The sequence below is a fragment of the Ascochyta rabiei genome, chromosome 6 (genome assembly GCF_004011695.2).
Source record: "Ascochyta rabiei chromosome 6, complete sequence".
Lineage (NCBI taxonomy): Eukaryota > Fungi > Ascomycota > Dothideomycetes > Pleosporales > Didymellaceae > Ascochyta > Ascochyta rabiei.
In genome coordinates, this window is record NC_082410.1 from 484,241 (window position 1) to 511,222 (window position 26,982).

At 53.9% G+C, this 26,982-nt stretch overlaps 9 protein-coding genes across 9 annotated transcripts, besides 34 other annotated features; 7 read left to right on the forward strand and 2 right to left on the reverse strand.

Annotated features, from left to right (window-relative positions):
- Window positions 1–245: 245 nt before the first annotated feature.
- On the reverse strand, window positions 246–1,169 carry EKO05_0004018 (uncharacterized protein; the record flags this gene model as incomplete). Its single annotated transcript, XM_038938851.2, has 1 exon — window positions 246–1,169. One exon carries the CDS (start codon window positions 1,167–1,169, stop codon window positions 246–248), a length of 924 nt encoding a protein of 307 aa, XP_038799837.2.
- Window positions 1,170–1,919: 750 nt separating this feature from the next.
- EKO05_0004019 (uncharacterized protein) lies at window positions 1,920–3,714 on the forward strand (the record flags this gene model as incomplete). The annotated part of the gene is made up of 3 exons (XM_038938953.1): window positions 1,920–1,925; window positions 1,973–2,313; window positions 2,373–3,714. The coding sequence occupies 3 exons, from the start codon at window positions 1,920–1,922 to the stop codon at window positions 3,712–3,714; spliced, it is 1,689 nt and encodes a 562-aa protein (XP_038799838.1).
- Window positions 3,715–7,037: 3,323 nt separating this feature from the next.
- EKO05_0004020 (uncharacterized protein) lies at window positions 7,038–7,502 on the forward strand (the record flags this gene model as incomplete). The annotated part of the gene is made up of 1 exon (XM_038945472.1): window positions 7,038–7,502. The coding sequence occupies one exon, from the start codon at window positions 7,038–7,040 to the stop codon at window positions 7,500–7,502; it is 465 nt and encodes a 154-aa protein (XP_038799839.1).
- A 2,483-nt stretch (window positions 7,503–9,985) lies between these two features.
- Window positions 9,986–12,442, forward strand: EKO05_0004021 (uncharacterized protein; the record flags this gene model as incomplete). The annotated part of the gene is made up of 1 exon (XM_038945473.1): window positions 9,986–12,442. The coding sequence occupies one exon, from the start codon at window positions 9,986–9,988 to the stop codon at window positions 12,440–12,442; it is 2,457 nt and encodes an 818-aa protein (XP_038799840.1).
- Window positions 11,438–11,475: a tandem repeat.
- Window positions 12,443–12,885: 443 nt separating the features above from the next.
- Window positions 12,886–12,983: a tandem repeat.
- A 15-nt stretch (window positions 12,984–12,998) lies between these two features.
- Window positions 12,999–13,441, reverse strand: EKO05_0004022 (uncharacterized protein; the record flags this gene model as incomplete). The annotated part of the gene is made up of 3 exons (XM_038938915.1): window positions 12,999–13,134; window positions 13,300–13,342; window positions 13,396–13,441. The coding sequence occupies 3 exons, from the start codon at window positions 13,439–13,441 to the stop codon at window positions 12,999–13,001; spliced, it is 225 nt and encodes a 74-aa protein (XP_038799841.1).
- Window positions 13,442–14,275: 834 nt separating this feature from the next.
- Window positions 14,276–14,353: a tandem repeat.
- A 59-nt stretch (window positions 14,354–14,412) lies between these two features.
- Window positions 14,413–14,487: a tandem repeat.
- Window positions 14,488–14,674: 187 nt separating this feature from the next.
- Window positions 14,675–14,716: a tandem repeat.
- A 103-nt stretch (window positions 14,717–14,819) lies between these two features.
- Window positions 14,820–14,843: a tandem repeat.
- Window positions 14,844–14,850: 7 nt separating this feature from the next.
- On the forward strand, window positions 14,851–16,640 carry EKO05_0004023 (Pyruvate kinase; the record flags this gene model as incomplete). Its single annotated transcript, XM_038938734.1, has 3 exons — window positions 14,851–14,861; window positions 15,020–16,340; window positions 16,389–16,640. The coding sequence occupies 3 exons, from the start codon at window positions 14,851–14,853 to the stop codon at window positions 16,638–16,640; spliced, it is 1,584 nt and encodes a 527-aa protein (XP_038799842.1).
- Window positions 16,641–16,979: 339 nt separating this feature from the next.
- EKO05_0004024 (uncharacterized protein) lies at window positions 16,980–18,305 on the forward strand (the record flags this gene model as incomplete). The annotated part of the gene is made up of 1 exon (XM_038945474.2): window positions 16,980–18,305. One exon carries the CDS (start codon window positions 16,980–16,982, stop codon window positions 18,303–18,305), a length of 1,326 nt encoding a protein of 441 aa, XP_038799843.2.
- Window positions 17,324–17,356: a tandem repeat.
- Window positions 17,357–17,391: a tandem repeat.
- A 657-nt stretch (window positions 18,306–18,962) lies between the features above and the next one.
- Window positions 18,963–18,996: a tandem repeat.
- A 63-nt stretch (window positions 18,997–19,059) lies between these two features.
- On the forward strand, window positions 19,060–22,736 carry EKO05_0004025 (proteasome regulatory particle base subunit; the record flags this gene model as incomplete). The annotated part of the gene is made up of 5 exons (XM_038938928.1): window positions 19,060–19,199; window positions 19,282–19,451; window positions 19,567–20,126; window positions 20,178–22,424; window positions 22,476–22,736. 5 exons carry the CDS (start codon window positions 19,060–19,062, stop codon window positions 22,734–22,736), a joined length of 3,378 nt encoding a protein of 1,125 aa, XP_038799844.1.
- A 303-nt stretch (window positions 22,737–23,039) lies between these two features.
- Window positions 23,040–23,078: a tandem repeat.
- Window positions 23,079–23,142: 64 nt separating this feature from the next.
- On the forward strand, window positions 23,143–24,795 carry EKO05_0004026 (Heme o synthase; the record flags this gene model as incomplete). Its single annotated transcript, XM_038945475.1, has 1 exon — window positions 23,143–24,795. One exon carries the CDS (start codon window positions 23,143–23,145, stop codon window positions 24,793–24,795), a length of 1,653 nt encoding a protein of 550 aa, XP_038799845.1.
- Window positions 23,526–23,663: a tandem repeat.
- Window positions 24,022–24,077: a tandem repeat.
- A 160-nt stretch (window positions 24,796–24,955) lies between the features above and the next one.
- Window positions 24,956–25,032: a tandem repeat.
- Window positions 25,033–25,231: 199 nt separating this feature from the next.
- Window positions 25,232–25,292: a tandem repeat.
- Window positions 25,253–25,257: a direct repeat.
- Window positions 25,258–25,550: a long terminal repeat.
- Window positions 25,258–26,586: a mobile genetic element.
- Window positions 25,370–25,436: a tandem repeat.
- Window positions 25,456–25,510: a tandem repeat.
- Window positions 25,510–25,552: a tandem repeat.
- Window positions 25,778–25,812: a tandem repeat.
- Window positions 25,816–25,852: a tandem repeat.
- Window positions 25,857–25,978: a tandem repeat.
- Window positions 26,042–26,108: a tandem repeat.
- Window positions 26,149–26,181: a tandem repeat.
- Window positions 26,181–26,217: a tandem repeat.
- Window positions 26,222–26,343: a tandem repeat.
- Window positions 26,296–26,586: a long terminal repeat.
- Window positions 26,408–26,472: a tandem repeat.
- Window positions 26,514–26,550: a tandem repeat.
- Window positions 26,587–26,591: a direct repeat.
- Window positions 26,587–26,732: a tandem repeat.
- A 64-nt stretch (window positions 26,733–26,796) lies between these two features.
- Window positions 26,797–26,850: a tandem repeat.
- Window positions 26,851–26,948: 98 nt separating this feature from the next.
- Window positions 26,949–26,980: a tandem repeat.
- Window positions 26,981–26,982: the final 2 nt, after the last annotated feature.

Consider the following 26,982-nt stretch of genomic DNA (forward strand, 5'->3'; position numbering starts at 1 on the left):
CAACTTTTACACCCACGCACCAATGCTTGGCTATACCACCAAATTCCTAGAGCCCGAGGTATTTCGGAATCATGAGCTAGGTACCAGGCTTCTTTGTTAAAGAACTGTAACTGCTCTGAGCCCTCGAAAAAGACACAAGAGTTACAAACCAGGCCCGCCCTGCCCAATCACCAAGACAAGATGTTTAAGTGTGCCCAATATGATAATGGCGAATGAAGCTTTCGGGTGCATAGCTAGTAACATGGCTAAAGGCTCCAGAGTATCAGTTTCTGATCAAACCCACCACTGATGGCAAATTCCTGGTCGCTGATTAAATCGGCGTTTCCACTATTACGTGCTCGAAGATAGCCGCTCCAGAGACAGCGGATCTTCGAACCTGGCTCGTGGCCCTCCAAAGACACAGTGAGCTTGCCACTACTTGTTTCAAAGCCACGAACAACGCCGTCATCTGAGCTGACATGCAAGCCTGAGCCATCAGGGCGCCAGGTCAGTCGAGGGGTGGAATACGCAGTCTGAGGTGCCATAGTTGACACGTTAACTAGTATGGCTGCTTCTTCTCTGTCTGAAACTAGGAGCTCAGCACGCGCTTGTGACGCTTGTGTGACTGCAACTGACGCAGCTGCTTCCACATCGGTGTCGGGATCAATTCCTACAGGTCGTGCTGGCGGAAGCAAAAGCTTCACTATGAGCAGTTTCATGTGCGGCGTTGACGAAGTTGCAACGGCAACTACAGATGGATCAGTAGGGCATGTCTGGACGTCCGCCGGCGTGAACGCCACCCACGCGTTGGAGTGTGGAGCCAGATTCTGCTTTCCGAGGAGATTGAAACTTGCAGTATTGAGGTCAGGGACCGAATAATAATAGAGGAACGTGGAATCCCTGCGAGCCACCAAAAGAATTGGAGAACCATCTTCGGGGGACCTGACGAAAAGTATGGTTTCCGGGATGCTTGATAGTGTGAGGGTCGCCAAGGGCTCCCCTATGTGTGGGCTATCTCCATCCACGTCGACTCGATAGAGGAACACCTTCGAGTCCCATCCTGCGCTTGCTACAATGACAGAACCGTGAATTGAGCAGCTTGCTATCTTGACGACATATTTGGAGTGATCCTTCCTTTGATCAAGAATCTTGTCGCTCGCGGTGTCGTACAATAGCATCTTACCAGACATTGAGGCGATCATCATATACCGAGAGCTTATAGTAACTATGTCCAGTATTGGGGAATCTTGAAAGCTATCATACGAATGCGCAAGCTCGAAGTCTGGTAAAGCCGGGTTTAAAAGATGCAGTCGTCGGTCGGCAGTAGTGACGGCGATATACTGTCCAACAGTCGTAGCTGAAGGAAGAAGCAGATCGAAAACAGCTACACTCAAAATATTTGACCAACTGGGTAAAGATTCAAGGACTGTTGGTACCGTTGGTGCGGGTATGGCCCACTGGCGGCTGCTATCTTCCACGCCGAGCTTCTCAAAATTGAGACTGAGATCAAAAGTTTTCTTTTCGTGGAGGATAGACTCTATGGTCACTGAGCTCTTAGATCCAGCGCCAGTGTCGGGTGGCAATCCAGCCTCTTTGACGAAACTATTCAATGTCTACGCAGGCGTGAGTGGGTATAGCAAATACTATGGCATTGCGTCATACATCATTGTAGCCATTAGTCCTGAGGAACCGGGCAACGAGCTCAGCCGCAGAAGGAAGCATAGCTATCAACTGAATATGGCTTGCGAGTACACTGGCCTTTGTTATGAGCAAAAGTCACGTCACCCGTGGCGATACTGGAGGTGGGTGGGTTGCATTGGAGCACACAGGAGCGAAGCGAGCTAACGCCACTAGTCCCACCACCATCGCCAAAAAGTCTGTCTCACGTGCTTCGCAGTTGTGCACACAACGTTTGCCGGCTGCGAGCAACATTCACCAAGATGAAGGTAAAGACATTGTCTGGGTATTAAACCCATAAAGCTGACCCTTCCAGGGATACAGTGTGCTGCGCGCAAAGCTTACCGACGAACTCGTAGCATTACAGCAACAAACGCCCGTACAACCGTACAGCATAGCACACCGTCTGAGGTTGGCAAAAGCCTACAGAAGCCTTGGATACCCCGATCTTGCTGTTGGTGATGCATACAAGGCGCTTTTGCTTGTTGACGAAGTGGCTGAGGAAGGCGAATATCACGAGGAAGCGTTGGAAGCTGCAAACGCCGATTATCTCTCTGAAGGAATCGAAAGCCTAGGGCTGGATTGTACCAAACAAGCTCAGAATGAAGACGAGGATAGAGTAATTGCTTGGGTGCAAGGGCAATGCTCGAAAACTGCGTATGTAAGAGAGAGGCTCGGGTCGACGTTAGCATGTGTCCAAATACTGACATGACAAGGCATGATATTCTCATAGAAGGTCTCTTAGCTTGCGGTTGCTTTCGTAGCGCTTTCGACTATATCGCACGTGCGATAAGAGCTTTTCCCGATGATGATACCTTCAGAAGGTATGATGAGACCTTGACATCAAAACTTGAGTCCTACTACGAGAAGGAAGGCAAAGACGCCAACGATGTTGAGGTAGAAGACTATCCCGACAAAGGACTCGTTCGTCGCGAAAATTACCCTTGGAACGTACATGAGCCAGATCGCTTCTCCGAGGACTGTCTGCGGTTTTTGAACGATGAAATGGCAAACATAGCACCCAAGCTGGAAGTCAAGGTCTCTGAACTACCGTTGCTTTCGACCGACTCATCGACTAAGGGAACGAACCAAGAAGTCCAATTTGTGAAACAACTAGGTGTGTTCGCAAAGGAGGATATAGCGCCTGGGGTGGAGGTACTCAAAGAGAGGTCTCTCTTGACAGCTGTGTCCAGACTCCATGAAACGTATTGCGACGCTTGTAGTGCCACGCTACCTGATTCGAAAGATGCAGAGAGTATTATCCAGGCATGCGAGGAGTGTGACGAGGTGTTCTTCTGTAGCGAAGAGTGCCATGACCTGGCACAGGACACCTATCATCCTTCGATCTGCGGGGTTAGCGTTGAACCGGGCAAAGTTTCTGCTCGCGAAGCAGCAGATTCCCTATATTCCATACTCCTCGTTCGAGCCCTGGCGCTAGCAGAGACACAAGGTCTCCATCCATTGGAATTGAAGGAATTACGCTTCATTTGGGGCGACTACCATAGCCAGAATCTGGATATCGCATGGCAAGTCGACCCTCAAAATCAGCTCGTCAACGCTTTCGGTGGTGTCTCTCAGACTTTGCCATTCTCGTTCAACAACAACGTCATCAAACCACTACATATTCTGGAAAAGATGGACGTGAACATATTCGCACAAAGCCATCGATACGACACTTGGGTGTTCAATACTATTTATGCTAAGCTGCGGGGTACGGCATCCGCTCAACAGGGACTGGATGGGCGACCGGAGATTGGAGCTGTACATCCAATGTGGTGTCTAGCGAACCATAGCTGCGACCCCAACGTAGCTTGGGAATGGCAAGGAACCATGAAGTTTTGGACACGAGAAAAGCTGGTCGACTGGGAGGGAAGGGACCCTACAAAGGTACCTGGATTGAGGAAAGGCGAAGAGGTTTTCGGACATTACTGCGACGTCAGATTGCCTGTCAAAGAGCGCAGAGAGTGGGCAACTGGTGCGCTTGGAGGAGACTGTATGTGCTCAAGATGTGTTTGGGAAGAGGCAGAGCAACGCCGTGCAGATGCTGTGGCACAGTAGAAGGTAAATTCACTTAGGACACTGGGGCACTCAACCCATTAAAGCCATTCCGTTGTCCGCTAACACACAATAGCCAAGAAGGTACGTCGTTATCGACGCCAGGTTATGTGTAGATCGTGTACAACGCTGGTATACCGGGGAAGCACACTGCGCATGCTGGGATCACCCATCGTTCTCCAAAACAATTCACCAGTTGTGCTAATCCTTTGTTGAATAAGGCTTCGTACGGGTCATTTGCACTCGTAGACCCCCTGTAAAGACATTCAATTGCTTTTCCAGAATCAGGCCACTATGTGCATGACCGTATCACCGGGCGTGGGATAGCCACGAAACTCAGAACGAAACCTGTACAACATCACATGTCTGCAGCGTTTACAAATATTTACCACTTTCGGATATATGTGCATCTGGGAATGAGACCTTGTGTATTGGCGCGTTTGACGCGGCTGCCGGGTTGTTTCATACGCTACGTTAAATTACAGTGTAGACTCATCGGTGTGCAAAACGCACAGTTGCCTATCTTGCATCAGCGACCACCACCATTCGACAGGTGCTCTTAACATTACGTCGTGAACACTGCCTGCTGGTTAAAGATGACATCGGAAGTTATCATCCTCAATATCGGCAGCCTTTCGCTTTGGAGCTATAGTCTGGTTCCTCTGACATGGCTTCACGAGATTTCTACTGCCTTGCGTATCGTTTCCGACATCAAGCACTCCAATAAGCGCCGTGGCGCATGTATGTTTGAAAAAAACGAAACCAGGTGGGTCCTCGGGTTGTGTTTCGTCATGTATCTCTGCTTCGCTCACGGCTTTCAGGCATGCGACTTGTTTGCTTTTTGCGCATCCTGCGCAACCCGTCTGACCGGTTGGAGATATTTGTCTGAGCTGCAGGATTCCTGTTTTCAAGACTGCACGCTGATCATGACAAATTTCCCTCGAGGCGAAGCGGCTGGCGAGGCGGACGTGAGGCACAGCTTTCGGCTAGACATAGAACGGGACTCCACCACAACCTATTCGAGGTATTAACAAGTTTGCAATCAACCATCTTCAAACCCTATTGCTTAGATTCAGCACGTGCCATGCCAGTAACAAGCTGGAGTTTGCCAATGACCTGAACAGCCCCTCAGCCGAGTCGGATCCTTTGGTATCGAGTAAGGCATCCGTGTACAGCTTGTCAAATCGCACTAAACAGGCGCAAGGGGGGCTTTGTAGATTCTCATGCCACAATACCACCTCCGAGGTATCTTGAGCCGGCACTGTCCTTTTCTTTGTGTATTTTAACTGTGCAGAGCTCTCTCCCATCCATACCGATTGGATGGATGGGTTCGTCGGCGAACACGGAGCAAGCTCGAAAGTTATTTGGCCTTGAGTATGGTGATATAGGTGGCTCAGCGCCAAACAAGACCAGAGTGTCTGAGTTACCTGTACGATTGTCTATCATTCAGTCTAAGCCTTTGCAACACGTCTCGATCAGGTCTGAAAGACATCTGATAACAGTTGGTATTCACGATCCGCTAATGCACCCTTCATAGAATAGCCCACATTGCTTGTGAACAGTTTACAGATATGAGAATTGACGTCCCGAGCCCACCGAACTGCTGACGAACATTCGAAGACCCAGCTGGCCCTTGCACGCTTTTCTTCATCTCCTCGACTAGCCGCCAAATCAAACCACTGACGTTGGGTCCTAATCTTGCTGCTTGAAGAGTGGCATGTGTTCTCAAATCACATACCAACAATAGAATGCCGCGAGAGACGATCTGTGATAGACCCGACCTCTGCCTCTTTGTCTTAGGTTGATTATCGATCCATGTTGAAAGTACCTTAACAGTGGTATCCTTGAGCGTTTGCAGCTGGTACAACATCATATTTGGAACGCACTCGGGCTGGCAGCAGAGCAAACCAAGTCCAACAGCGAATGCAAAAGTAATGCACCCATCGAAAACATAGGGTGTTGTTGCCTCATTGCGGAGTGAAACTGTGCGATGATGTGGGTAACGCAGGTTTTGGGGTCAGTGTCGGCTTTGTAGACCCTTCGTTCGCGGAGATTCTTAGTGTGATATTACGGTAGTCATGTTCACTGTGCACAAAACTCCAAAATGATCATCACGTAAGTTCTCGACTCTATGCATGCTCTATACTTCACAAGCCGAGCTGGTCTAATGCCATCTAAAAGCTGTTCGGAAGCTTCATAGAATACCGTCGTTAGGGGGCTAGCTTCATACATAGCCACTAGGATCATGAAGCGCACAGCTCCGCGGGGTCTTCTCAAACAATCCGGGGAAGGCAAGGTTCCAAAAAAATCTATTGACTGACCGAGCAGCTGGTTGGACACAACACTCCCATCTGGCCTCACCTAGAGCGTAGGAATCGAGTCCCATCCTCCAAATTGATATCCTGGCCAAATTCTCTATACATCTGTACGTACTTAGAGCGCGAGCTCAAGCGAACACTGATATTGAGCATTCGATGAGCCTTCGGGATGCCATTAGGCTCTACCCCAAGTCCATTCTCTGCTGCATCGTGCTCAGTGTGTCCATTGTCATAGAAGGATACCAAGTCGCACTGGTGCCTTCCCTCTCGCCCAGCCAGCGTTCCAACACAAATACGGTCGCGCTCGTCCAGATAGTTCTTCTCATCAGCTCGATAACAGGTACCAGTCTGGTCTGACGGCTGCTGTTCAAGCAGGTTCCATTATCGGCTACTGGGTTTCAGGCATCGTTATCGAGAAAGTCGGCTATAAGAGAATCTTGTAAGGGGCTTTGGTTTCGATTATTTGCTTCATCTTCTCATCTTTTTCGCGCCCTCGTTGTTCTACTCGACGTAGGTGAAGGCCTCTTAGGAATCCCGTGGGCTTGAGTTCCAACGATCGTGAAGAGAAATAATAACAGTGTTGCAGAGCATCATACCAACCCTTACAACAACTTACGCGGCCGAAGTGAGCCCAGTCGCCCTTAGGGCGTGCGCCACCTCTTGTGTCAATCTACCATGGGTCATCGGCGGCTTCATCTCTACAGGCGTTCTACGCGGAACAATACTAGGGTTGGAGGCTGGGCCAGTCGCTGGGCGCCTGAAAAGCCGCTCTCGCGGTCGGCGCTCAAGAACACCGCGCTGATCGGGTTTCGCGGACACAACGTTATAGCATCCACAATCTGTTTGGCTTACCGGAAATTTGACAATCCGAGAAGAATGATGGAGCTGAGCATACATTCAAAGCTAGATACATAAATGCTCAGCTGATCGTGATGTAAGCAAAGCTTGCACACAAACGCCTTGTGTAGTTCTTGAGTCAAGACAGCAACAGACGATCGCACCGACATCATGACAGTCTCACAATCACTTGTCCTCTACAGCGCACCTAGCTCGACCACAACATCAGTCGGACCAAGTGCAACATCACTCATACCATCGAGGTTCTTCACTCAACAAAATGGTACTGCAATTGTGACCGAACTGCTCTACCGTATCCTCTTCGACATCATCCAGCGCTTCTTGACCTCCTTCCAGCGGCTTGCGTCCAAGGGCATGGATAGGTGTTCCTCCTGGCTTGAACGCAAGCTACAAGAGCGCGAGGAGCGACTGGCCAATGCAAAAGACGGCCTTCAAATCGTTGAGGAAGTAAGCAAGCTGGCGTCGCAAAGGGGATTCATCACTTGTCCCATAACGGGTGCTGACACGAATGGTGGAGGACCTCAACCACCGAGGTGGGTGAGAGGTGTGCTGGAGGGTATTGAGGAGGGTATCATGGAAGAGAAGGATTTCTGGATCCACACGCACACGGGATGAGCCGATCCGATGACACAAGCACACAACTATGCACCCTTGACGATCCATTCAGAACAAAGGTAAACTTCGAGAAAGGCTTCGTGCGCAATCATCGCGACACAGTTCGTTCGCGTCTTCGTCATCCCAAACTGCCCACACCGTCATACGTAACTCTACAAAAATCAATCAACCTCAAGAGTCCAAGGCGTCAGTAGTAGAAACAGACACAGCAACGGATTTCATAAGAAGAGGACAAAGAGAGTATCATCAGTGTCGACTACCAACCGCTTCCATTGGTGGCTGAATCTCAATGGCTACGAGTTGTCCAAGATCCATTAGCTTGCGTTGCTTATGGGAGGCTTGCAGCACGATTACCATCCCAAGGGTCGCTTCGACTATCGTGCACTCGAGGGTTATTTAATCTACGAAGACAGCCCCTAAATAAATGCAAGGAGCTTTCCAATGTGTCTCTGTCTTCGGCATCGTCTAGAGCTGCATACAGTTTTGAAATCCTTTCTTTAAGCCGAGCAACGGTTGCGGTCGTCACTAAGATGAGAGAGTTAATGACAGCCTACAGTGACCTTGCTTGCAGAGCTTGCAGAGCTTGCAGAACTTGCTTAGCTATGCAACAGCAGCGCCATGCTCGACATCACTTGTACCTTTCAACGCAAGCATCCAAACCAAGGCATTTCACGCCGTGTCTAAAGATGCACTCCATTTTTGACAACATCGCTTGGACCACTTTGTTTTTGACACACGACGTTGGAACTCGTATTCACCTTGATTTCACTTCCTCACGCTCCACGCCTAGCACCCGCCAACACATATCCACCCTCGCCAGGAGGTCCAGAAGCCCGACCACCTCATCTGGCCTTCCTGTCGCCGGCAAACGCTTGCACCAAAGCTTCTGCAGGCGAGCGCAGGGGTGGCCAATTCTCTCTCCATATAACGGGTCGTCCCCTTCTCTGTTCTTCCGCTTCACCCCACTCCATCAGTCGAGTGCCTTGAGTCTATCCAACTCAAACTCATCATGGTCCCTCGTCGTTTCAAGTCCCCTGAAAGTCGGTTCACAAATAAGCAATACCAGTCAACACCACCGCTCTACGATCGTGGCTACTCAACGCCATGTACCTCCAGCAATTATGAATACCTCTGACACACCTGGCCGAACTTGCGTTCGCTTGTCCGCTGCGCCGGTCAGCGTCTTTTCCATGTTTGCTTCTTCTGTTAATGCTGTTGGTTCTGCTCACCTGGGTAGCCCCAGTGACACTATCTTACCAACCGCCATGCCACTGTGAAGCCTCCTCAGGCTGTCAACATTCGCCACTCACATCTGCTTTGCATAGATTGCTCACGCGAACGTTCTTCGTGAAACATCTTCAGCTAGTCATCTCGTGCGATCAAAACTACGTCCCGCAGTAGAGCACGCTATTGACAACGCCTATTTTGACCGTCTCCCATCTCTCTCGCATACACATACGGTCACACGCACAAGGCATGCTGGCTGGGTGTCACATGATTCAGAAAGATAAGGAACGCATGGGGGCTTGTTGCTGGCAATCGAATAGAGCGTGGCATCTGGTACTCGGTAAACTCATCGTGTGGTGCGGGAGGAAGAGGCCCTTCGTAGCTGGCGTACCACTCGATGACCGGAGCGTCCGTGTGTGATGCTTGAGGATAGGTCCTCGCATTCTAGCTCTGAACCCACCGCCTGCAGTCTTTGACTTTGGCAGCGTTTGGGTGGGAGGGACAAGATCGATTGGGATGGGAGGGGTTTTGTGGCACTCAACCGGGTGTGGGAAGCTCATGTGCGTGCGGCTTCTGTGGTGGATGGTGGTGTCTTATATCGCGATGAGTCGATAAGTGAAGATTGACTTGGACTTTATTAAGTGTAGACTGTGTGCTTCTTCGATGAACGGGAGGTTGGGCACTATAGCAAGAATGTGGTGGGCTTCGTCAACAAACACAATCAAAACCTTCGACGTTCAAGCCAAAGTTTACGACTTTCCCTCTCTCACTGGACCTCCTTCTTTTCGTACACTATGACATGTTCCGCTTCTTTACGTGTGATCTTGCTTTGAATGTGCTTTCGTAGTCTCCAATCTGAACTTTTTCCACCAAGGCTGACCAAATTCTCGTGCCTGCGCGAGTAGTGAGTTTTATACATGCTGCCCCCACGCTTACGCTGTGGTCGATAGACGCACGTGATCGGCAGACACAAGAACAATCGAATCTTTTTGTATGGTCACTGCTAAGGGTTACAACGTGTTGGCAAGTAAGTGCGTGTAGGCGATGCGATAGTGTGGAATTAGTGCTCACCTGACAGCGCGCGCTGCAACGGAAGGCGCGAGCCTGTTGACGTGCAGCCGCCCCACACACCACAAGGCAGCCTACGAGGCCGCAGCACGTCGCATGTGCGCACCCGCACAATGCTCGCCTTCGCGCGTTGAACACTTCGTCTCGACTGCAATGCGATAGCATCGCCACTCACTGTGTCCGTCGTCATGTGGTTCCTCGAACACGAGTCGCTCTTCGGCGGCAAGCGGGTCTGGCTTCGACCCGGCTCGCAGCAGCTGTTCGGCCGCACCAAGTCCAGCAAAGACAGCGCAGAAGGAAAGACATGGAAGATCGACAACAAGGCCGTTTCGAGACAGCACGTCATGATCAGGGTGCTCAAAGTGCCACCGGACGCCGGCACCAAGCTACACACGAGGTCGCACATTGAGATTACGGATCTGAGTTGCAGACAAGGCACCACCATCGACGAGAAGAAGCACCTGAAGAGCAGGAAGAACGAGGACGGGTCGTTGGAATACGACAAAGCAACACTGGAAGGACAAGAACATACAATCAGGCTCGCACTGGGCTATGCGCCGTTCAAGATTGTGTGGAAGCCAGTTGTCTTCACATACGCTTCAAAAGAGAACAAGGAGTCGAAGGCTCGGAGTGCACAGTTGCATGCGCTCGACATCAAAACCACCACAGACTTTGTCTTCGGCAAGACGACACACGTCGTAACCCAAAAGCGTAATCTGCCTCGCGTGCTTTCAGGCCTTGTCGCTGCGAAGCACATCGTCACAGGCGATTTTCTCGATGCCGTAATTAATGCCGCTACCAGTGCTATGGACGGCGAAGGAGGCTATGTCCCCTCGCAGCTGGAAGAGGACTTTGACGACCGGTGGCCGAACGAAGAGGGCTTTGTTCCGCCCACTGCCACCGAACCTGTTTCACGGCCGCAGGAAATGCTCAAACCGGACAGCTCGCGCTCAGAGATCTTTTCAAACCTCACTTTTGTCTTTCTGAGCCAGAGTCAGCACGACAGCTTACAGGATCCCGTGTCAGGTGGCAGCGGAAAGGCATTGCTGTTCGATCTCAAGCCCGGGAAGACAAGTGTGCAGGAGTACGTAGACTACGTGCAAAGCGTAGCTGGCAAGAAAAGAAACAGTCGTGGGAGCAATGACAAGCTGCCCGTCGTCACTGTTCGGCTGCCACTCACGTCTGACGGCGCTGATGACTGGGCTGTTACTTTCATGAACGATGTCGACATCGCCCTCAATCAGCGTTCGATCTTCCAGAACGAATTTTTGGACGTCATCATCACAAAGGACCGGGCTGCGCTTCAACGGCCACCGGAGAAGGTACGTGAGATCGCATCGAATGCACCCGAGCCAGCCTCAGTACGTCGTTCAACACGGGAGCGAACACCAGCATCCAGAGCGCCCTCGCAAGCACCTGAGTCGTCAGCAAATAGGGAAGAGGCTACGAAACCAAACCCTCGCAAGCGTGTTCATCGTGCGAAAACGACAAGTCGTTTCACAGGCTTCGATGACTACGAGCCGCCGCCCAAAGTTCGCAAGATCGAGGACACTGAGATGGAAGACAATCCGCATTCAGTACAGCAGTCTGCTCGAAACGCAACGCAAGCGCCAGAGAAACCGTATACAACAGTACCAACTACGCAGACGCAGATGCAGACGCAGACGCAGACGCAGACACGCTTCGCGCCGCCATCACCCGTCCACGAAACTGTCGAAAAGGAAGAGCAAATGGAGTCTCTCTTCCCTGCCGCGGCAGAGATCAAGCGCCGTCGAGCAGCGACACGCGCTCCCTCGGCCTCGGTCGAGCCTGAGACGCATACGCCTGTTGCTCAACCTAAGAGACGCGGCGTTGAGGCGCTCGAGAGCCTGCAGCGAGCCAGACAGAAAGCCGACAAAGACATCAACGTCCGAGAGCAGACGCGCCTGCGCACCAAGGAAGAGGAGGATCGGCGCAAAGCCGACGAGGAGAGCTTGCGAGAGCAGCTCGAAGGGATTGATATTGAGCAGATGAAGAACCTCGCCGTCATCGAGGAAATGGATGTTCTGCCTCGCGCCCAAGGCAGCAACGGCGACAGCCTACGCACTCCCGCCGAAGCACGAGCCAACAGCAAGCGATGGGACGCGGCGTGGAACGGGCGCAAGAACTTCAAGAAGTTCCGCCGGCGCGGCGCAGAGCAGGGCGTGGCTCCGCGCAAAGTGATTGTCAGGCTCGAAGAAGCGCCTAAGCAGAAGGGGTTCGGCGACTCTGGATTCTTCCTCGAGGACACGGAGCCCAGAGGCAGCGCCCTGGCCAAGAGCAGGCGCAGGGTGGTCGAGAGCGAGGACGAGTCTGAGCCCGAAGCGGGCTTCAGGGCGAGGACGAGCCGGACGCACACGCAGCAAGAGGCTCCCGAGGTCATCCCCGAGGTCATCAACGTGGAGGATAGCGGGCCGGACGACGAGGAGATTGTCGAGCTCAGGACTCAGAAGAGCAGCGCGCGGACGCAGAGGGTGGCTGAAACGCAGGTCTCCGAGGCGGACGCGAGGAGGAAGAGAGCAGGCGGCGCGGTACGTGGAGCGCCAGCGAGCAAGAGGGGGAGGATCCGTAGGAGAGAAGAGGATAGCGACGAGGAGGAGACGGGCTTTCGATTCAAGCGGAGGTAGGCGTGGAAGTGTGTTGCAAGCACAGCATGCGCCATGCTCGCTCTCTACCACATGAGCATGCGACTTGGCACCTATACAGACACAAAAGCACCTCTGTTCTCGCGTGATTTCAAACAACCAAAGCGGTACTCAAGCAGTAATTGTAGTAGTAACCTAAGCAGTATTTATGGCAGTAATCTAGGCAGTATTTATGGCGGTACTCTACGCAGTGATCATGGCGGTAATCTAAACAGTATTCATAGCGGTAATCTAGGCAGTATTCATAGCGGTAACCTAGGCAGTATTCATGACGGTAATCTAAGCAGCACCCAAAACGCCGCTTGCCTAAGTGAGCCGAGTTCCCAAGCCGTATGCACTCGAGCCACCATCGGCTGTACACACTGCGTGGATGGTAGCCCTCTCCTCGGATGCACAACTTTTCGCTGTGCACTACGTTTCCAGTGCTTCTTGTTCTTCCTCGTTGTCTTTTTCAGCTCTTCTTCTTCTTCCTTGTTGTCTCTCTTCCCGCTCTTCTTCTTCTTCCCCGTCCTCTCGCTTCCTCGAGATGTGCACGGGTCTATCGCTTCCTCTCAAAGTAGCTGGAGCTGGCGAACAAGGCCACGCTCTGGTCCATGACCGTCTCGCCGACCCACAGGTAGTTGTCGAGCCACTTCTGCACGCTGGGGGTGTCGCTGAATTGCTCGGGCTTCACACTGGGGCTAGCGTCAGCACCGCTGTTAGCTGGGTTCTGGAGGTGCGTGCGTGGGTGCGTGGGTCCGTGCGTGGGTGTGCGGGATGTGCGAATGCGGTGGTGAGAGTGGGCTGGGGGAGGCAGCAAGAGGTGCAGGTCGCGCGCGGAGAGACGGGGGACCACCTACGTGAGGCCTGTGGAGCGTCGGACGCCGGCCAGGAAGGCGGAGACTGTGTGAGAGGTTGGCCAAGCGGTTACAGAAGTGTTGGGCGTGTCGACGTACCTAGGACTGCGTCGAAGGCGTAGTGGGCAACCTTGCCGAGGACCATGTTGGCGATTCGTGGAGGTGGGTGGGTATGGGGCTGAGGAGGTCGAGGGCGGCTTGTTTCGAGGGTGTGTGGTCTGCACAGGTAGGAGCCTCAGTCGTCAGCTGTTCACGGACGGGTTGTGTTTACGGCGGGCGGTGCGGGAGTAGGAGGGGAGGGCTGTTGTTGCGGTGATGCAGGGCAACCAAGGGTGGAGGTGTGGCTGGTGCCTTGGTTAGTCAGTGGCAGCATGTGAATCTGCGTTGTCAGTGGGTCGGTCTTCAAACAGCTTTAGCAGCAGAGGCATATCCCAGAAAGCTTGAATTGCGACGGGCTGGGCTGGAGCCGGCTGGATCTCTCTGGGCGCGCGTGAGGGTTGGTTTGCATGTAGCAGCTCTGCGTGTCAACTGCGCAGCCACCCACGGCCGGCTCTTGGGCAAAGAGAGAGCGGGCAACAGGCGCGCGGCCTTGGTCCTGTCTGCCTCTTTTCCGAGCTTGAGCGCCGCATCCTCGGGAACGAGCGTCAGGCACGGCGATGCGGAGCACAGGTTCGGGTCATGTAGGAACGAGGGATTCCAGCGCGTGGTGCTATAAATGGCCGAGCCTCGCTGCTGTGCGTTTGGCCTTTCTCATAGCCTTGACCCCATGAAACCGCCCAGGACGCGAGCTCGGTGGGTGGAGCTCGTCGCCAGAGCATGACACGCCCACCCTCGTCGACATCCGGCCGCGCACGACGGCAAACACACGCCCAGCCAGGCAAGCGGAGACGACAAATTTTCAGTGGTTGTGAAAAACACGGGGCTTATCTGGGCGGCATGCTTGGGTGCGACGTGGGTGGACTGCAGAAGCACCTGTCTTGTAACCAGTAACCAGTAACCAGTAAACAGTATCCAGTAACCAGTAACCAGTAACCAGTATCCAGTATCCAGTATCCAGCCTTGGCCAGCAGACGCTGTTCAATCCCACCGCATCGCAGGCTCCGTCTCCACTTGCTTCTGTCCCTGTTCCTGTTCCTGTTCGAGTTCCCAGTCCTGTTCCTGTCCTATCCCTGTCCCTGTTTCTGTTCCTGTCCGCAGCTTATCCCGCCCACGCTCAGCGTTTCGTACTGGACTGCAGCAGAGGAAGCCCCACGCGCCGCTTAGCGCAAAACGCTGCCCCTCCAAGCTCAACACGCCCGCCCGCGCCAACCACTTTTCCTGCGAGAACAAAACCCGCCCAGGCGCATTCCCTCTAGAAACACGCCCGCCTGATTCTTTCCTCTCTCTCTCTCTCTCTCTCTCTCCCTCCCTCTCTCCCTCTTCAGCCCACCCAAGAGCCATTGCAGTTACTCAGACGGCAGCAGCGTCCGGCCCTGCATTCCGCTCCACTCCCTCTTGAACAGCTTCTCCCTGTGTTGATCTATACACACCCACACCCACACCCACACCGCAGCAATGGCGAACGCGTACGTCCACCACGGCAACGGCAGCAGAGGTGCTTGGCTGCGGCGTAATTCAAGGTAGTCTCTGCGCGAAAAGAGGCCCATGAAGCGCCCGTCGATGCACCCCCAGCCCGCCAACACGCTTATCTGTGCACACACGCCTGCTGACACACTGCCTGCAGACTGGACCACCTCAACGCTGGCAGGACCAGGATCGAATGGCTCAGCCAGCTCAACACCGAGTACCACCCGGCCAAGGAGTACCGCCGCACCTCGATCATCGGCACCATCGGCCCCAAGACCAACTCGGCCGAGAAGATGAACGCTCTGCGCAAGGCTGGCTTGAACGTCGTCCGCATGAACTTCTCCCACGGCTCCTACGAGTACCACCAGTCGGTCATCGACAACGCCCGCGAGGCCGAGAGGACCCAGGCCGGCCGCCCGCTCGCCATTGCCCTCGACACAAAGGGCCCTGAGATCCGCACCGGCAACACGGTCGGCGACGCCGATATCCCCATCAAGGCCGGCACCGTCCTGAACATCACCACCGATGAGCAGTACGCCACAGCCTCGGACGACAAGAACATGTACGTCGACTACAAGAACATCACAAAGGTCATCGAGGCCGGCCGCACAATCTACGTCGACGACGGCGTGCTGTCCTTCGAGGTCCTCGAGGTTGTCGACGAGCAGACCATCAAGGTCAAGTGCGTCAACAACGGCAAGATTTCGTCCAAGAAGGGCGTCAACCTGCCCAAGACCGACATCGACCTGCCTCCTCTGTCTGAAAAGGACAAGGCCGATCTCAAGTTTGGTGTCAAGAACAAGGTCGACATGGTCTTTGCTTCTTTCATCCGCCGCGGCAGCGACATCACCGCCATCCGCGAGGTCCTCGGCGAAGAGGGCAAGGACATCCAGATCATTGCCAAGGTCGAGAACCAGCAGGGAGTGAACAACTTCGACGAGATCCTCAGGGAGACAGACGGTGTCATGGTCGCCCGTGGTGATCTTGGCATCGAGATCCCTCCCAGCCAGGTCTTCATTGCCCAGAAGATGATGATCACAAAGTGCAACATCGCCGGGAAGCCCGTCATCACCGCCACGCAGATGCTCGAGTCCATGACATACAACCCTCGCCCTACCCGTGCCGAGGTCAGCGATGTCGGCAACGCCGTTCTCGACGGCTCCGACTGCGTCATGTTGTCTGGAGAGACGGCCAAGGGCGACTACCCCATCGAGGCTGTCACCATGATGCACGAGACCTGCTTGCTCGCCGAGGTCGCCATTCCCTACGTCAACGCCTTTGACGAGCTGAGGAAGCTGGCGCCTATCCCCTGCCCCACCACCGAGACTTGCGCCATGGCCGCCGTCAGCGCGTCTCTCGAGCAGAACGCTGGTGCCATTCTTGTTCTGACAACGAGCGGTACCACTGCTCGTCTTGTCTCCAAGTACCGCCCCGTCTGCCCCATCATCATGGTTTCTCGTAACGACACTGCCTGCAGGGTGAGTCTACCAGTCACTTGGATATGAAGTTTGCGCTAACAATCGCAGTACTCTCATCTGTACCGCGGTGTATACCCCTTCTACTTCCCCGAGGAGAAGCCCGACTTCAAGTCGAGCCCTTGGCAGGAGGATGTCGACCGCCGTCTTAAGTGGGGTATCATGAACGCCATCAAGCTCGGTGTTCTGAGCAAGGGTGACCCCGTTGTCTGTGTACAAGGTTGGAGGGGCGGCATGGGCCATACCAACACGCTCCGCATCGTCCCAGCGACGGAGGATCTTGGTTTGGACCAGGAGGCTTAGAGGAGAGGACACTGTCGGCTATAACGTAAAGAGTCGTGTCAATAATGAGATGAGAGATGACGCTGCAATGAACAAAGATACCTCACATGACTCGTCGGAGCCATTGCGGTTTGGCGTACTTGGTGATGCTCGGTGCACACACTAGTGGATGGAAGCAAACCTCGAATGCAACCTCACGACGTGCTCGGACTCTGTAACGCCATCTTACCTCGAGTCTTGTGATAGACTTCCTGTATGCGTGACCGGAAGCAGACTGAGCCTCAGACAAAGGACGCCTAAAGATCCCTGGATGACTAAAAGGCCTTAGCGTGGTGCTTCCAATCACTCCTAGACACGGCCATGGATCGTGACACTCTACCACCACCAACCATGGATCTATCCGCGATAGTGAACCAAGATGAGGGGCTGGTGCTACCGCGCCGGTCCAGCTCGATTGCGCACGCCATGTCGCAGCCGAGTCCCGTCTCCGCATCCTCGAAGCTGCCGACGACGAACGCGAGAGCGACACCACTGAAGCGCAAGCGATACGAACCCAAGCCGATATGGGCGTATAGAGAGGGCGAGGAGCTGCCCGAGGAACTCCAGCGACTACAAGACCAACAGCGCCAACAAGCGCGACCCCCTCCGCCGCCTGTACAGCCCCAGGCGCATCACCAGGCTCCGGCCATGGGGCAACGCAACGGACCACCACAACCACCACCACCACCACCTGCACCCTCGGCTGCCGCGCCGGCGCCGGCCACCGCCAACGAGCTTGCAGGCTTCGAGCGACCTGTGTCCAACGATGCGCACGTCTACGATGACGTCTCGCGCAAGGTGTGCGATTTCATTTGGACGACCGCCGTGAATAACGAGCTCGTGCGCAAGGCTATCGCGGAGTCACCAGCCACGCAGCTCGAAGTGGAAGCGCGTTGGGGCCAAATCATCGACAAGCACAGCAGCAACCGTCTGCGTGGCTTCCACGACACGGAATGCGTGCTGCGGAGGAACGACAACCTGGACGTCAAGTTTGAGAGCACAATGACCATGGAGCAGCACAAGCGCATGAACATGTACCTCAACGGCCAGGTCCAGCGCTCGGCACCGGCCTCGGGTTCCAACCGGGCTCCGATCAAATACAGCCACACCAAAGAGATCGATCAGTTCTACGAGGTCTCCCAGAAAGCGTTCGACAACCTCCCTCCCACGGTGCGAGTGCTGATTGCACAAGCGCAGAAGAAGGAGCGGATCCGTGTCTCTAGAGATGCAAGGACGGGCAGTGTTCTACGCAAGATCATCAAGCTCCGCATAGCCAATCTGGAAATCAGCTCCCCGCAGACGGAATGGGACTATCGTATCGGTATCAATCTGGAAATCGACTACCCTGGACCCATTGAAGACCTGGAACCCAGCGTCGACCCTGGAAAGACGCTGCAGAGCATGCAGCGCCAGAAGGATCGAATGTCGTACTCCTGGCTTGGTGCATACCAGGTCGATCTGACGCAGGTTGTACAGGGGCCGAGCAAGAACCACGAGCTCGAGCTGGAACTCGACTCGCAGGTGTTGCTGGACAATGCGGACAAGGTACGGAGGAAGGAGGTGAACAGCTTTGAACCCTTGATCAATGGCATGCTCAACAACCTGCGCGTTCTCTCGCGCGAGATAACGCCTCAAGGTCCGGCTTAAGTCGCGAAGACTGGATGGCGATGCATTATTGTAATGGGTATTGATACGGCGTTTTGTGTACAGGTGGGACGCAGCATATGGAGCGGCGTTGAACGCGTCAAAATAAGATACCCCTTTTCACTGCAGCAATCGGTTGCGGTTCTCACATCCATTGCTCTGGCGCATCCACGTGCTTGGTGAGGTGACGTGAAACGTACGCTGAGCTCAGAAGGCAACCACAACCACCTAAGCGCGTGCCAAGACCGGCATGTACTGCGCAAGCAGAGCTGGAGGGCAATGGTTACTGCTGCTGTTGAGTGCAGGTTCGTGGAACACAGGACTGTCAACAATTCCGTGTAACGTAGTAGGCTGGAGAGCTGTGGCTTATCGCGTGCGCTGTTGTGCATGTGAGAAGGATTAGGTCATCGCGCGCTTCGTTTGCCTCCAACGAGCTGTTTCGGCTGGCGTCACGTCCATCGTCGAATACAACACCACCACGGCTCGCGCCAACCCCATCACCCACGCCACTTCCCTTTCCTGTCCTTCCTTGACCGCGCAGCACACACGATCCAGTCTGCGCTGCATCGTCCCAACACCGCCTTTGACCGCCGCAGCTCTCGCACGCGCCGCCACACAGCTCCATTGCCTTCTACTTCCTTCCGCAATCAACGCAGCTGTCACCAACACCAACACCAACACCAACACCAACACCGCGGGCACCACCTTAGCTACAGCCCCACAGCCCTACAACCGCCATCTGCCAGCTTCCGTCACCATGGTTGGCCTCACTTCCGCTGCCGGTGTCGTTGGGTTCCTCTCCGAGCCAGATCCAGCGCTGCGGTCCTTCGCCCTGCATCAGTTAAACGACCAGATCGATCTGCTGTGGCCGGAAGTTGCGGGCTCAGTCAGTCAGATGTAAGAGCCCTACGTCCGCTTTCAACCCCCCTGCCCGCCACGTCGTCCATTCACATCAGCTACTAACGAGCGTGCGTCATAGTGAGGCCCTCTACGAAGATGAGTCGTTCCCCGAGCGAGAGCTCGCCGCGCTTGTCGCAGCCAAGGTCTACTACCAGCTGCAAGAATACAACGAGAGCATGGTCTTTGCGCTGGGTGCTGGCAAGCTCCTAGACATCCACAAGGCTGGTGAATTCGAGGAGACAATACTAGGTAAGCAGGACGCAAACTCCCCCGGGTGTACTCTGCTTGAAACGCTGCATCTTGCACTTTCCATAGCGGACACCCTCCGCCTCAGAAGCCCTGATGGCTAACCTGCTTGTTTCAGCGAAATGCGTCGACACGTACATCGCCATGTCCGCCATGCACAACCCCCCGACCCCAGTCAGCAAGGCAAGCCAGGCGACTCCGCAGCTGAGCATATCGTTTACCGGAGGCTCGACAGGTGCTGCTAGCACCTCGGCTAGCCTGACCTCGCCCATCACACCCTTCTCGCAATCCGCGCTGCCCTCCAAGTCGCTGCTTTCTCGCGAGGACTCCAACACATTCGACCCCACAATTCCAGGTGGCGGCAATGCTGGTGTGGTCGGAGCACACCCCACGCCCATGATGCTGCAGAGGAACGTTCAGAAGAACCTGCAAGCTACGATACGGCGGATATTCGAGAGCTGCTACGAGAGCGGCGACTACAAGCAGGTCGTGGGCATCGCGATCGAGGCGCGGAATCTCGATGTCTTGCGTGCGTCCATCGTACGAGCAAGCCAGGACGAGAAGAAGAAGGCGGGCAAGAAGCCTGCTACGGGCGCTTCCACGAAGAGCGAGGAGTTGATGGACTACGTCCTCGATATCTGCATGAACGTCGTGCAGGAGAGGGGTCTGAGGAATGAAGTAAGTCGTTGCAGAGGAAGACAATTATAGCAACCAGCTAATCCAAGACAGATCCTCCGTCTCATCCTCGATCTGCTCAACGACAACGAGATCCCCAATCCCGACTACTTCTCGATCGCCAAATGCGTTACTTACCTCGACCAGCACTCGCTCGCGTCCAAGCTTGTCCGCCAGTTGGTGGAGCAGGGCGACGACAAGTCGCTCGCGACTGCTTACCAGATCTCTTTCGATCTATACGAGAACGGTACCCAGGAGTTCCTCGCGAAGGTTATGGCGGATTTGCCCGAGTCTGAAGGCGACGACGACGAGTCGAAGCCTTCTGCCAATGGTGACGCATCTGAGGCAAAGGAGTCGGACTCTCTGCTCGCCGACGCGGATACAAGCAACGTCTCGGATCTGCCACCTCGCACGAATAAGTCGAGCAGCGACGATCACAACAAAGCCTTCAGCTCCGTACGCCACATCCTGCGGGGAACGAAGAGCATCGAACTGAACCTCGAATTCCTCTACAGGAACAACCGTACAGACAAGTCCGTCCTGAACAAGATTCGCGACAGCCTCGAGGCACGAAGCTCGATATTCCACAGCAGCGTCACGTTCGCCAACGCCTTCATGAACGCCGGTACCACAAACGACACATTCTTCCGCGAGAACCTGGACTGGTTGGGCAAGGCGGTCAACTGGTCCAAGTTCTCGGCCACTGCTGCTCTCGGTGTCATCCACCGTGGCAACATCACCCAGGGCCAAAAGTTGCTCGACCCCTACCTGCCAAAGGACAGCGTCTCGACTGGCTCTCACTACGAGCAGGGTGGATCCCTGTATGCTCTCGGTCTGATCTACGCCAACCACGGCAGCAACGTCCTCGACTACCTGGTCAAGCAGTTCCAGAACGCATCTGAGGAGGTCATTCAGCATGGCGGTGCGCTCGGTGTCGGTGTTGCTGGTATGGCTACCGGATCGGAGGAGATCTTCGATGCCTTCAAGAGCGTCTTGTACACCGACTCTGCCATCAACGGTGAAGCTGTCGGTCTCTCCATGGGTCTTGTCATGCTTGGCACCGGCAGCATCAAGGCTCTCGAGGACATGATCCAGTACGCACACGACACACAGCACGAGAAGATTGTCCGTGGTCTCGCCATGGGGATGGCACTCATCATGTATGCCCGACAGGAGGCTGCGGACGAGCTCATCAACGGCCTTCTTGAAGACCCAGACCCAACCCTGCGCTACGGTGGTATCATGACCATTGCTTTGGCGTACTGTGGCACAGGCAGCAACAAGGCCGTCCGCAGGTTGTTGCACGTCGCTGTCAGCGATGTCAGCGATGATGTCCGCCGAGTAGCAGTCATGAGCTTGGGATTTGTGCTGTTCAGGAAGCCTGGCAGCGTCCCTCGCATGGTTGAGCTCCTCTCCGAGTCGTACAACCCGCACGTGCGTTATGGAGCTACCATGGCTCTCGGTATCGCATGCGCTGGTACCGGACTTCCCGAAGCCGTCGACCTGTTGGAGCCCATGATGAAGGACTCTACCGATTTTGTCCGACAGGGTGCTCTGATCGCTCTTGCTATGATCATGGTACAGCAGAACGAGGCCACGAACCCCAAGGTTGCATCCATCAGGAAGCAGCTTACCAAGATCATCGGTGACCGTCATGAGGACGCCATGGCTAAGATGGGATGTGCGCTCGCCCTCGGTATCATCGATGCTGGAGGTCGTAACTGCACAATCGGTCTGCAGACACCAACTGGCAACCTGAACATGGCCGCCATTGTCGGCATGGCCGTCTTCACGCAGTACTGGTACTGGTTCCCCTTGACACATTTCCTGTCGCTCAGCTTCACACCCACGGCCATTATCGGTGTCGACCAGGACCTCCAGATCCCCTCGTTCAAGTTCCACAGCAACACCCGACCCAGCATGTTCGACTACCCACCAGAGACGGAGGTCAAGGCCGAGGAGGCACCTGAGAAGATCAAGACTGCGGTTCTGTCGACAACAGCTCAGGACAAGCGCCGACGGATGGTGAAGGAGCGCCAGCGCCGACGTGAGAGCATGGATGTTGACCAGACACCCACCACACCCAAGCCTGCGGACGACGACAAGATGGATGTCGATGATGAGAAGAAGGACGACGAGAAGAAGGAGGATGAGAAGGCCGAAGGCGCCTCAACGGAATCGCCTAAGAAGAAGGCGGAGAAGGAGAAGGTTGGCTACGAGCTGGAGAACATGTCGCGTGTTCTGCCAGCCCAGGTGAAGCACATTACATTCCCTGGGGATCGCTTCATCCCAGTCAAGAAGGTTGGTAGTCGTCACGTCCTGCGTAAATGGTCACTGCTAACTCATACACAGCCAACCCTTGGTGTGATTCTTCTCACAGACACCAAGCCTTCGGAGCCCAAGACGCTGCTCGAGCTCAAGGTCAAGAAGGCGGCGCCAGCACCAGCGCCGGGAGCATCGGGGTCGTCTGGTGAACAGGCAGCCGAGGGTGCTGCGGAGGCAGAGTCGTCTGGCCCCACAACGGACAACCTGGTAGACGAGGGCGATGAAGAGGCGTCGCTGCCTGGGGATTTTGAGTACGAGTCGGACACGAACCCTAACGACAGCGAGTAGGTTTTGTGATGATAAGCAGAGAGGGAGCGTTGGGTGCAGCATTCTTGTTGGAGCCGGGGCGGCTCGTCTGCATTGATCTCAGGCACAGGGAGGCCAGAGAAGGCCGCTTTCCCAGCCTGCTTAGATGTATAATAGCCCACGCGGTCTGCTAGAATTACAGCATATTCTTTTCACGTCAAGCTCGTCCTGTTTATGTGGCAGCCAACGCTGTTCACGTCGAAGCAAAGTCTGGCTATATTGCTGTCGATTGGGTGAATGAGTGCATAATCATGACTTCTCCACTGGACCACGCGCGTGTCTCGAGTCGGCCCTCGGCGGTCCGGCGTCGGCGTCGGCTTGGCGCTGATCATGTGCGTGGAAAAGTATGGCATGACCTCTACGCGCAGCTACTTCGCCGTATGCCGTCATGAGCCTTCGACCGGGGCTGCCACGATGGACTGCTGGCCGCGATGCGAACACGATATGCCTGCAGTGCTGGCGAAAGCTGCTGGCGCGATCACCGACGCCCTCGCGCCAGGCCTTCTCGACCAGGCCATCCCATAGAGCCGGCGCCGTGGCCGTGGGCAAGAGCCGGAACTCGTTCAGCAACGACTTCTTCGGCAAGAACTCGCTCCTGAAGGACTCGTTCTGGCAGCCAAAAAGAGAACTGCAGAGCTCCATTGCCGCGGGCAAGCCTGGGGAACCACCATCGCTGTCGCCGCAAGATGCCACCACCGCAACCTCCACAGAAGACGTCCTCCCGCACCGGCGGCGGAAGCGCGCCAAGGAAGTCGCTGCACAGTCTCCCACCAGAGAAGGCAGAGACGGCAGAGACGGCAGAGACGGCAGAGACGGCAGAGACGGCAGAGACGGCAGAGACGGCAGAGACGGCAGAGACGGCAGAGACGGCAGAGACGGCAGAGACGGCAGAGAAGGCAGAGAAGGCAGCAAAGGCAGCGAAGCCTACCCCATCCCCCTCGACGCCTCGGCGCGCCTCGCCGACCTGGCCACGACCCAAACGTCGCTCAAACGCCTCTTCTTCACCTACCTCTCGCTCTCGAAACCACGCCTCTCCTTCCTCGTCGTCCTCACCGCCACCGCCACCTACAGCCTCTACCCCGTCCCGCAGCTGCTGTCCACGGCCGCGACCGCCACGCCCTCGCTGTCCGCGCTCACGCTCCTGTTCCTGACCACAGGCACTGCCCTGTGCAGCGCGTCGGCCAATGCCTTCAACATGCTCATGGAGCCCAAGTTCGACGCCCAGATGAGCCGCACACGTAACCGCCCGCTGGTGCGCAAGCTCATCTCGCCACGCGGCGCCGTCGTCTTCGCCGTCGCCTGCGGCATCGTGGGCACCGGCGCGCTCTACTACGGCGTCAACCCCACCACGGCGCTGCTGGGCCTCGGCAACATTGTCCTCTATGCCGGCATTTACACCCCGCTGAAGCGCGTCTCGGTACTCAACACCTGGGTCGGCGCCGTCGTCGGCGGCCTGCCTCCGCTGATGGGCTGGACCGCCGCCGCAAGCCAGTACGCGCACGATGGGACCTGGGAGGAGCTCCTGTTCGGCCAAGGGAGCGCAGGCGGCTGGCTGTGCGCCGCGCTGCTCTTCGCCTGGCAGTTCCCGCACTTCAACTCGCTCAGCTGGTCCATTCGCGACGAGTACCGCGCCGCCGGCTACCGCATGCTAGCCTGGGTCAACCCGCGCCAGAACGGCCGCGTCGCGCTCCGCTACGCACTCCTCATGTTCCCCGTCTGCATCGCGCTGTCCTACTGCGGCATCACAGACCCATCCTACATCGCCACCTCGTCGGCCGTGAATGGCTGGATGGCCTGGAAGGCCTGGCAGTTCTACAGAGCCGACGGCCACAAGGGCACAGCGAGAGGCCTGTTCTGGGCCAGTGTGTGGCACCTTCCCATCGTCATGGTGCTGGCCATGGCGCAGAAAAAGGGGCTGGGCGAGCGCCTGTACCGCAGTGTGTTTGGGTATGCGGATATCGACGACGACGAGCTGTACTACGAGGCCGGCGAGCTGGAAGACGAGGAGGCGGAATATCAGCGCCGACAGGTGGTGAGGTGAGACGAGGCTGTGAGGCGAGAAGACGCCGTTCCGCTTCAACCTTGAGCAGCGAAGTGCACGGAGAGGAGTGCCTTGTTCGTCACGACACGATACGTTTCTCTGTACTATATCTGTCACACATTTACTTTCACATTCACATCCACATTTGTCTTCACGTTGTCATCCACATCCACATCCACATCCACATCCACATCCACATCCACATCCACATCCACATCCACATCCACATCCACATCCCCCACCCCACCAATCCACCAACCCAACCCCTACTCGTCACCCCAAGCCCACCACCAGCCAAGTCCAGACCACCCCCGAACAGTCTCGATAATCAACAAGTGCTATCTTCTAGCTACAAGCTTCCTGTCTGAGGAGGCATTGCGCGTAGAGGAGAGTACTGCTAGATCAATGTATTAGATCAATGTACTACTCGTAAGCTTTCTTCTTCTTCTTCTTCTTCTTCTTAAGCTTCTTCTTCTTCTTCTTCTTCTTCTTTCTTCGCCTTTCCTTTCCTCTCCTTTCCTGGTACTTACTACCTTTTCTCTACCTCCTACTTCTCCCCTCTTTCCCCCCCTCCTTTTTTTTTTCTTATTTTTTTCTTATTCTTTTTTTTATTCTTTTTTTATTTTTTTTATTATTTTTTTAGCTGTGTGGGTGTAGGGGTATAATTACAATTTTAATAACAATTCTAATTATAATTCTTATTCTTATTCTGATTTAGAGGTAGAGGTAGAGGTAGGGATTAGGGGTTAGAGGTTAGGTTTTTCTTCTTCTTCTTCCTTTCTTCGCCTTTCCTTTCCTCTCCTTTCCTGGTACTTACTACCTTTTCTCCACCTCCTACCTCTCCCCTCTTTCCCCCCTCCTTTTTTTTTCTTATTCTTTTCTAGTTCTTTTCTTATTCTTTTCTTGTTCTTTTCTTATTCTTTTTGTTATTTTTTAGCTGTGTAGGTGTAGGGGTATAATTACAATTTTAATAACAATTTTAATTCTTATTCTTATTCTTATTCTAATTCTGATTCTGATTTAGAGGTAGAGGTAGGGATTAGGGGTTAAAGGTTAGGTTTTTCTTCTTCTTCTTCTTCTTCTTCTTCTTCTTCTTCTTCTTCTTCTTCTTCTTCTTCTTCTTCTTCTTCTTCTTCTTCTTCTTCTTCTTCTTCTTCTTCTTCTTAAGCTTCTTCTTCTTCTTTTGCCTTTCCTGGTACTTGCTACCTTTTCTCTACCTCCTACCTCTCCCCTCTTTCCCCCCTCCTTTTTTTTTTCTTGTTTTTTTCTTGTTCTTTTTTTTGTTCTTTTCTTGTTCTTTTTATTATTATTTTGGCTGTGTGGGTGTGGGGTATAATTACTATTTCAATAATAATTCTAATTCTTATTCTTATTCTGATTCTGATTTAGAGGTAGAGGTAGGGATTAGGGGTTAAAGGTTAGGTTTTTCTTCTTCTTCTTCTTCTTCTTCTTCTTCTTCTTCTTCTTCTTCTTCTTCTTCTTCTTCTTCTTCTTCTTCTTCTTCTTCTTCTTCTTCTTCTTCTTCTTCTTAAGCTTCTTCTTCTTCTTTTGCCTTTCCTGGTACTTGCTACCTTTTCTCTACCTCCTACCTCTCCCCTCTTTCCCCCCCTCCTTTTTTTTCTTGTTTTTTTCTTGTTCTTTTTTTTGTTCTTTTCTTGTTCTTTTTATTATTATTTTGGCTGTGTGGGTGTGGGGGTATAATTACTATTTCAATAATAATTCTAATTCTTATTCTTATTCTGATTCTGATTCAGAGGTAGAGGTAGGGATTAGGGGTTAAAGGTTAGGTTTTTCTTCTTCTTCTTCTTCTTAAGCTTCTTCTTAAGCTTCTTCTTCTTCTTCTTCTTCTTCTTCTTCTTCTTCTTCTTCTTCTTCTTCTTCTTCTTCTTCTTCTTCTTCTTAAGCTTCTTCTTCTTCTTAAGCTTCTTCTTCTTCTTTTGCCTTTCCTGGTACTTGCTACCTTTTCTCTACCTCCTACCTCTCCCCTCTTTCCCCCCCTCCTTTTTTTTTCTTGTTTTTTTCTTATTCTTTTCTTGTTCTTTTTGTTATTTTTTTGGCTGTGTGGGTGTAGGGGTACAATTCTAATCACAATTCTGATCACAATTCTGATTCTGATTCTTATTCTTATTCTGATTACAATTCTGATTTAGAGGTAGGGATTAGGGGTTAGGGGTTAGGGGTTAGGTT